The 9,658-nt window shown below is 47.5% G+C and overlaps 1 protein-coding gene across 1 annotated transcript in view; it reads right to left on the bottom strand.

Annotated features, from left to right (window-relative positions):
- Positions 1-4,854: 4,854 nt before the first annotated feature.
- LOC103752234 (peptidoglycan recognition protein 3) overlaps positions 4,855-9,658 on the bottom strand; it is an 11,752-nt gene continuing 6,948 nt past the window's right edge. Inside the window, exons 6-8 of the mRNA XM_008855969.2 lie at positions 8,810-9,008; positions 5,745-5,863; positions 4,855-5,094 (exon numbers count right to left, since the gene is read on the bottom strand). Coding sequence (XP_008854191.1) covers positions 4,916-5,094; positions 5,745-5,863; positions 8,810-9,008 — 497 coding nt within the window. The 3' untranslated portion in view covers positions 4,855-4,915. The remainder of the gene's footprint in view (positions 5,095-5,744; positions 5,864-8,809; positions 9,009-9,658) is intronic.

The following is a 9,658-nucleotide window of genomic DNA, read 5'->3' as shown; positions in this document are numbered from 1 at the left end:
CCTTGTAAGACCTTGCTTATATGAAACTACAATTGTGACAGCATGCGCACAACTAAAAAAAAACAAAAAAAAAAAAAAAAAACAAGAGAACCTAATTTGGGGGCTGGGGAGCTGGCTCAGTGGATAAGAGCACTGTTTGCTCTTACAGCAGGCCTGGGTTTAATTCTCAGCACCCACATGCTGGCTAACAACTATCTATAACTCCAGTTCCAGGGCATCTGATGCCCTCTTCTGGGCTTCATGGACACCAGGCATGCACTTACATACATGCCGGTAAAAAAACTTGTAGATGTGGCATGTGAGCAGCGGTGGGAGAGGTGGGAACTTCAGTTCTCCTCCCAAGCAGTTGCAGTTGAATCACTTGGGTCAAAGATCCCCAGGCCTCTCCCAGCTTCTTACTCATGAGTAGACACTTCTTACTTCAGTCTACTGTGGAAAGACTCTGAAAAGGTCAGTGCCACACCTCCCAAAAGCTCCACTCCAGCCCACTACTCCTTCCTTCTAATTAGTACCTTCCATGGTTTCAGAGCTCAGCTCTAATTGAGACCCTGTCCTTGGTCAGCCCTGCCTGGCAGCACCTGCTGGGACAGAACACACCTGGACCTGCTCTGCCTGGCTGGAAAATATGCAGCTTCCCCAGAGCCACCACACCCTTGGCCTTCTGCCCCTCTCCTCCCACCTCAGCACCACTGGCAGCCTCAGGGTGATTTTCAGGGACAACCAAGAGAAAGGCAGATAGGAGAGAAAATGGGAAGCCCCAAGAGGCAGAGTCAAAGCAGTGTGACAGAAAGAATGAAGTGGAAACAGAGAGAGACAGGCGAAGAGGAGGGATGGAGGGAAGCAAAGACACAGGTAGACACTAGAGGAAAAGACTCAGTGTCGAAAGAAAAGGCCAAACAAAACAAAGAAGGCAAGCCCTGAACACACGGGGAGGGAAGGCACAAAGACAGGAGAAGTTTCTCTGAGTGGGAGGAAGCGTCACAGGGGACAGTAGCAGCGGGCCGTGTGCGCTCCAGGACTGAGGCCACCACAGTGAGAAGGTCACAGACCAGGGAATGGGGCACACTTGGAGCCTGGAAAATATGTCTCCCAGATCTCACCATTGATGAGGAAACCACCACAGGGTGGTGCAGTGAGTGGCCTAGTATGAGAGAGAGTTACTCTGTGAGGAATCTGGCAAATCACCGCAGCGGTCGAGTCAGTGAAGCATGAAAAAGCCCTGGGATTTTCCACTCTGCAGCAAGTGAGGTGCCACCACCCTCTCCTGGTAACCCCACCTGCACTTCATTCCACAGACACTTAGTTGACGCCAATAACGTTCTTGGCCCTGGGTGGGGCCCAGAGGATGTGGCCATAAGGAGCAGGTACAGCCTCCAGGGAGGCCAGGATTGGGAGAAGAGGACAGAGATAAGCCACCAGAGGCCTGTGCAAGTCTATGGGCACCTGAAAGGGGCATTCTTTAAGAGCTAACCTTTGAATATCACCTTTAAAAGCAGGAGGATTTGGAGGCATCATGATAAGGGATGGGGATGGTGAGAGCAAGCATGAAGATGGGAAGCCAGAAGGAGGGAGAGGTGCCATTCTATGGGAGAGAAGAGGTTGAGATGTTTTACTTCACTCTGTCAAAAGGAAGACACTATAGCATGGTTTCCAGAGGGGTGATAAGAAGCACGTCCTACCCCAGACTCCGAGAGTCCCTTCTTTTGTTAACTCCATGTGGCTGCTTTGAGTTCAGTCTTCTGTAAATTGGGGGCTTTAAGCAGCATAGTGTTCACTTTTCTGGAACTAAAAGGTGCTTTGCAGACTTTCCTCTGCCCCCAGCTTAAATTGTGGAAAACAACTGAATCGATGAGCTGAGAGGCCCTGTCCACCCAGAAGGCTGGCCGTCCTGAAAGAGATGTGAGCACTCCCTCACCACAGGCTCTCTCAGTCCTGCCAGTCTGTGAGTGCCTGGCTCCTTCCTGCTCATCACAAAGCCACACCAAGCTCCCCCACATGGTTGAGGTTGGTGCCCAGGGAGACACATTGTTCCTACCAGAGTCAAACAGGAGCGACACACAGAGGCAATTGCAGTACAGACTGACAGCAGTGATGACTGTGCCTCAGCAGACCTCAGTGGAACAGTGGTTGAGAGGGAGTTCTAAGGCCCTTGCTCACGTTCATTCATTTAACCCTCACACCAATCATCCGAGGCTGGCATTAGCATAACCTCTGCTTTACATGACTAGTGGAGAGCTAGAAAGAATTTCTTAATAAAAGGACATAGGAGGGGTGACCTGAAGGCAAAACGCTGCCTCAGAATTGACCTTGAAAAGGCACTTGCCAACTGAGTGCTCTGGGTTCACTTAAAGTGTGGCATATTTAAGATCTGCAAAGGTATATACCTTGGAGAAAACAACAGTCTAGACCATGCAGGCCTCACAAAGAGGCCTCTGTGACAGCCAATGGAGATGGAATTCCCTTCCCAAGTCCAGCAGGGTGAGCACAGGCCAACCAGTCTTTGAGACCTGGAAGTGGATTTTAAATCATAGGGAAGGCAACATCAACTTAGGAGGGTAGTAAGAACAGTCAAAAATCAAAATCATGTCTTAGTCCATCTCATGCTTCTTTAACAGTGCTTGAGACTAGATAACTGATAAAGAACAGACATGTGAGGGGTTGGAGAGATAGAAATGGCTCGGTGGTTAAGAGCATTGGCTGCTCTTGCAGAGGACCCAGGTTCAGTTCCCAGGACCTACATGGCAGCTAACAACAGCCTGGAGCTTCAGTTCCAGGGGATCCAACTCCTTCTGGTCTCTACAGGCACCTGCATATACATGGTGAAAATGCATACACTCAGGTACACACACACACACACACACACACACACACGGACACACACACACGGACACGGACACATATGCATACACATAAAATAACTCTTTTTAAAAAAAAGAACAGATTTATTTTGTGCAGTTTGACAGTGGAAAGAGTGAGGTCAGGGGTCAGCATCTGATGAGGGCCTCCATCCTGTATCATTCATGGCAGAATGTAGAAGCATAGGAAAACTCATGACTGAGGGGTGGGGGGAGGGCAAGCCAGAGTCAGTTTTATAACAAACTCTTACAATAACATTAATGTATTAGTCACCTTTATGATGCCCTCTGCTGACCTCCACAGGTATTACATGACATGGGTGCACTTACATATATGTAGGAAAACCACTCATACACATAAAATTTTTTTTGATGAAAATCCTGTCTCTTGATGGTATTGCTTATTAGGGATTGGATTTCTAACATGTGAATGCTAAGAGGTACATTCAAACCATAGTAGATGGTGTTGCATGAGACCATTCCTCAATGTGTCATGACTACTCCTTTGGCTACTCCCTATGGGGTGAGGAGGGACCTGTAAAATTCACCCTTGCTGGGAAGTCTGTGCCCAGCCTCCACTCTCACAGGAAGGACTGTACTGTAAGAATCTCAGAAAGACCAGTGAGGTCCACGTTCTACCTGCATTGCATAAATCAGGAAGGGGTGCTGAGCCTCTCTGAGTCTATTTGACCCTCTAGATAAATCATTCCTTCTCCTGCTTACATACCTAGGATGAGTAAGGGAAAATGACAAATGGACAGAGCCAATCCGATGGGATCCAAGAGAAAGAGTGTTAGGAAAGCAAAAAGAGCTGAGTAAATGTTATAAAAGACTGCCATGTTGTAAGAGTTCGGAGAACACTCTAAAAGCCCAATATGAATGCCAAAAGATTATATTAATGTAAGGGGGAAACACATGTCAATTCCTCCTCCTCTTCATGTCTCCCCATTTTCCTCCCTCCCTCCCTTGTTTCAGACCAGGCCCAGTAAAGCAAGAAGCAGTCTGCAAACTTCTTTTGAACAGCAAGAAGTTGTCCCAGCTGTAATGATAAAGTGCCCTTCCTTAGGGCAGAAGGAGCCCAGAAGGGGAAGGCTGCCGAGCACCAAGGCTCTAGGCCCTCTCAGCTCTGCTGGCCAAGGAAGGCCCCTGGCACTGGACAGCACGTGTGAACACAGGTCTGCCTGGCTCACTTTCAGCGTGCTCTGGGAAGACAAGGCACAGAACTCTAGAAATAGGATCCATTACACACAAATCTCTACAGTCAGTTCTGAGCCTCTGAAAGGGACCAGGACAGAGACATTAAAGGTAGGACGGCACACTGTTTGGCGGGTTTCCCACAGAGGGATGATGAGCAAACTGGGCAGGTAGAGAGGGACTGGCAGGGCTTCCCACGGACTGATGATGAGCAAGCTGGGCATGTGAGAAGGGATGGGAAGGGCTTCCCACAGAGGGCTGATGAGCAAACGGGGCAGGTGGAAACGGATTGTGATCTTCTCTTTCACTTATACATCCATTTCCTCAACAGGCATCTGTTTAGCACCTACTAAAGTGCAGACACAGCTCAGGAGCAGACACGGGCTCAGCCGCTGCGCAGGAGAAACTCTCAATCCAGGAGAGAACAGACATGTCTATAAGCAACTGCAGCCCTTAAGTAAGACGAGCATTCGAATCTGTGCGTGTGGATGTGTGAGCATAGGGGTGGGTACCCTGCCTGGGCTATGGCTATTCCACAGACCACAGGTGACTGTGTACAAGGTCAGGTAACTAGGAAAAGAGAGGAGTCACAAGAACCAGCCTGTTGCCTCACCTGGCTGAACAGGCAAGCAGAATCCCAGGGGAGAAGAAGGTGAGGGGAGAGGAAGCTGGGCTCAGACTCAGGACTGAGTGTAAAGCTGGGGGACAGTGGAGGATGTCAGCAGAAGAGGGCACAGTTATCCCAACCTAGGAAACTGGGACAAAGTAAAGCTGTAAGGGGAGGGGACAGAGGTGCTGAGCATGATGGGAAATGAAGCCAGACATCGATCAGGAGAAGAGCAGCCTCAGAAGTGTCTGGGCCTCCCTCAGTGCTTGGAGTGAGGCCATGTCTTGATGATGTTGTACAATGCTTTCCCAGGGGACAGAGTGTTGGACACATCACTGTGAGCCATCAGCGTGTAGTTGGGGGTCAGGTATCCCTTGACCACAGCACACTGGATCAGATCCTGAGCTGCCTTCAGCGCAGCAACATTTGGAGGCTTTTCTGAAAAACATATTTACCCATAATCATTAGGCTGCTTGGTCAGGGCAGAACAAGCTCCTAGATTCCAGTCTTTCTCCTCTCTCATATCCTGTCCCACAGTCACCACAGCCAACAAATAATCACAAAGCAAGAACAAAGTTTCCGTGTTTCCTGATTCCACCTGGTGAAAATTTCCTTAGAAAGTCAAAAACTGCCTTGGAATAGAACTCTGTCATAGGCATGTATAGAGCATCCATGTGCCACTGGATTCTCCTGTGTTCTGCCACCAGACGTAGTGGTACTACTCAACAGGGTTGCCGCGGCTACTCTCCATTTTCCAAAGGAGACATAAGGGTACAAACATATGCAAAAAACAAAAACCAAACAAACAAGCAGACAAACAAACTACAGAAAAACCCCTTTTTCTGCCCTGGGTATGGACACAAAGTAAGATGGAGCTGGGGATGGGTGTGTGTGAACTGGGGGCGAGTATTCTATCTAGGAGGTGCTCCTGGTAGCTAGCAGCCACTCTTCACTGAAAACGTTCTTTAAAGCTAAAATATTCTTCTGGCACTTCCGGGTACCACACTGCCATCACCATTTGCCCCCTGCTTCCCAAGCATCCCACATGCATTGCATTAGGAGGAACTCTGTTTTTGCATATACCTTACCTACAAAGTTTCCCATGAAGGCAATTCCTAGAGCAACATCATTGTATCCGTAGGTGTGAGAACCTTCGATATGCCAGCCGACCCCTTCATACACTCCACCGTCCTCGCCCACCAGGAAGCTAGGATCCGACAAAGGAAGAGGAGGAAGTCACTCTGAGGACCAGAATTTGCTTCAGTCTCTCCCTTAGTCATTAATCCATTCTTTCATCCATTCATCACATAGACTGGGAGTCTCTTATGTGCTGCTGTGATCAGAGATGAAAAACAAAGCCCCGTCCGCTGCGATGCTCCTTGTCCCCACCACTCCACAGAATCTGCCTCAGCCAAGGTAACTGTTGACCTTCTTGACACTAAGTGGGCGTTTATTTTACTTCTGGAATGTGCTGGCCCTATGTTGACCATTCTGTTCCTGAAACGTTCTCTTCCCCAGTCTCCCATCGCTGATTCCCCCTTCCTTCTCTCTCCTCTGTCCCTCCCTTGGGTCCTTCTGCCATTTCACCTGCCTTCTCTCGACTATTGTGCTTCTTAAAGCCCCGGGCTTCCTCTTTGAGACCTTAGTCCAGCCCCTTCTCCTCTCTCACCGAACAGACACAGTCACCCTGACTCAGCAATCATCTATCCCCATGGCTTCAATTACTGTCTATAAAAGCCATGCCAAATAAAAACATGCCAAACAAACCAGTCATTCTCTGCAGCCAGGAAATTTGCCATCATCCTAAGTGCTGTCCTTTCCCTCTTCCAGCCTGAGCTGGATCATTTCAGCTGTCCACATGACACACCCGGGAAGAGGGAACCTTAGTTGGGGAATTTTCTCTATCAGACTGGCCTGTGGGCTTGTCTATGAGCCATTTTCTTGATTGTTGAGTGATGGGGGGGGACGGGAGGTGCGACCCCTGGTCAGGTGGTTCTGAGTTGCAGAAGGAAGCAGGTTGGGTGCAGGCCAGAGGAGCAAGATAGTAAGAAGCATTCCTCCACGTGCTCCAGTCCCGCCTCCAGGTCCCCACCTTGAGGTTCTGCCTTGGCCTCCCTCAGTGATGAGCTGTGATAAGGACATAAGACAAATAAACCTTTTCCTCTCCAAGATTTCAGTCAGAGTGTTTTATCACAGCAAAAAAGGAGCCACACTAGGACACAGTCCCATCCAACCACCATTCAGGGCTCATCAACTGTGTCTCTTAGCTTTTAAATTCCTCCACTTCTCTCTTCTAACTGCAACTATCCAACTCCAAGATGGGTTACTGCAACAACACCCTGCCCAGATTGAGTTTTGCCTTTTTCCAATCTACTCTTAAAATAATACTCAGAACAGTTTTTCGTTAACATATGAATATTATAAAGGGTGTGGCTTCCAGATAGTCTCAAGTTTCCTTTTACAAAAGTCAGTTTTCAGTTCCCTTTGTAAAAGCGCCATGGTGGAAGGCTCTTGCAGGCCCCTCTCACTTTCCCTCTCGCTACTGGTCTCTTGGGAATCAACTTTTAGATTTGAGCAGGACATATTTCTCAAAGACCCATAATCTGTCAAGATCCCAGGCTTTTGAATGTGTTCTTCCCCTTTAACTGGAACACAACCTTTTTCTTTGACAACAAACCCAATACCTGATTTATGTGCCCCTTTCTTCTTGGTAACCCTTCTCTGACACCCATCAATCACTCCCCCAAAGACTTAGAAACTCATCTGTGTCCCAGCCCTCTTCTAACACTATTCTGAACATTTTACATTGTAATTGACTTGTCTGTTATTTCTCTCAGCTCTGCAAGGGAAAGAATCATATCAATCTTGCCTGGCACTAAGCATGGACACCCAAGTAGACACAAGGATCATGAATGAGTGGGTGTTTTGGTCCTCCAATTCCAGTCTGCATCAGTGCCAGAGATAGCATATCATGCATGCCCTGGAGTGCACAGAGATTCCACAAGCAGATTTGAAGGTCAAGAAATAAGGATCTGAGGACTGAAGGAAAGGGAAAAATAAATATTCCATCATTCGGCATTCTCGACTTGGAACTTCCAGCTTTGTAGTCAGTTCTCTATTATCTGCTGAGTAACTGTTACAACACTATGAAAACTCTTGAAAAACAAGGCAGGTTCCCCTCCTACATGCAAAGGCTGCTTTTAACACAAGAGTCAAGAGGATGAAGATGGCCAGCGAATACAGCAATGGTGCACTGCAGAAGCAAAGCCATCCTAGATGGCAAAATTCCCTGTGGTCAAGTCACAAATGAGTAACCAAAGTTTATTGTATTATAACCCTAAATCCCATCTATGAAAGGTACAAGGCCTCTCCCAAATAACTTCTGCTATCCCATTAGTTTAATGTGATTTTTCTCCTACAGACCTGGCATCAAAGGAACCAAAAGAGAATAATTGATCTCGCTCCCTGTCTTCAGACGGAAAGTGCTGTCCCTGTTATAGGCATGAGATGAAAGAGGCGCAGAGAGGTTACAAATCCTGTATCTACAATCAGGATAAGCAGCAAATGACTAACAGGATTCTAACACCAGAGAAAGCAAGTCTGGGGCTGGGCCAGGTGAGGTAAAGATGAGCAGGACCTTTGCCCCTGATTGCTAGAACGTGATGCATAAAAAGGCATATTCCCTTCCCCGGCCTTCCCTGGGGGGTCATACTTTTGCTTTGACACTTACTGCTTCTTTCTTTTTTAATATTTTATTTATTATTTTAATTTTATGCATATGAGTGTTTTGTCTACATGTGTATAAGTGCACCCATATCATGCAATGCCCACAGAGGTCAGAAGGGGCGTCAGATCCCCTGGAACTGGAGTTAAAGATGATTGTTAGTTGCCATGTGGGCACTGGGAATCAAACCCGGATCCTCTGCAAGAGCAGTCAGTACTCTTAAGTGCTGAGCCAACTCTCCAGCCCCCACTTACTGCTTTTTATGCTTGCCCTCCAGAGTCTTCCCGACCACAATGGAAAACATGCCCAGGAGAGACGAGTAACCCAAGCTGAATGATGTTCTGTCCAGAGTCTTGTAAGAATGAAATATGATGTCTGCGTAAAACACCCGGTTCCCCAGCCTTCCTTTCCACAGCTCTGAACACTTACTGATATCCAATGTCACAGAAGTCTTGTTTGTCCATGTGAAATGACTGTGTGTCTCTGACACCAACGAGGCAGTCCACAGATACATTGCAACTTCTCCCAGCAGTGTGGATGATGATGACAAATCTGGCTGGAAGGTCCATTTGAGGACAGTGTGTCTCTCTGGCCTCCCAAGCAGACCGTGGCGTGATGTTGGGGCATGCTGAGGTGACGTGAAAAACCAAGGAATGAGAATTTGCCTTGGCCCTTGTGAGCCATCCCACAGCTGAAGGCTTCCCCAGCACCCTGCAACCGTGGACACAAGCTGATGTGTACTTTGCTGTAGGAGCCATCCCACAGCTGAAGGCTTCCCCAGCACCCTGCAACCGTGGACACAAGCTGATGTGTACTTTGCTGTAGGAGTCTGAAAAGGCCAGGGGAAAGCTGGATCAGGATCCTGAAGCCAAAAGACAGGGTTTTGATGACATTAGAAGCCAGTGTGAAAGCAGAAAGAAGCAGGTGTGGTATGTGCTTCATGCAATAAACACAACAAACACAGATCAGCTCACTCTTTACACTGATCAGGGTTATGCAGAAATAATCTAAATCTACAAAGAACTCTACAAAATTAAGGAATTATTATTAAGATAGGACCAGCCCAAAAGCAAGACAAATTTTATTTAGAGATTTATAATTTCAAAAACCAAATTTTAAAAAAATATATCATTGGATCTGACAAAAAGGCTCTGCTCTAGGAGAACTAAACTACTTTTAAAAATGCTTAATAGGGACTGGAGAGATGGCTCAGCAGTTAAGAGCTCTGACTGCTCTTGCAGAGAACCCGAGTTCGATTCCCAGCACCCACATGGCAGC

This window comes from Nannospalax galili, unplaced genomic scaffold (genome assembly GCF_000622305.1).
Source record: "Nannospalax galili isolate Female #2095 unplaced genomic scaffold, S.galili_v1.0 scaffold591, whole genome shotgun sequence".
Lineage (NCBI taxonomy): Eukaryota > Metazoa > Chordata > Mammalia > Rodentia > Spalacidae > Nannospalax > Nannospalax galili.
This window is presented reverse-complemented; position numbering and strand designations above follow the sequence as displayed.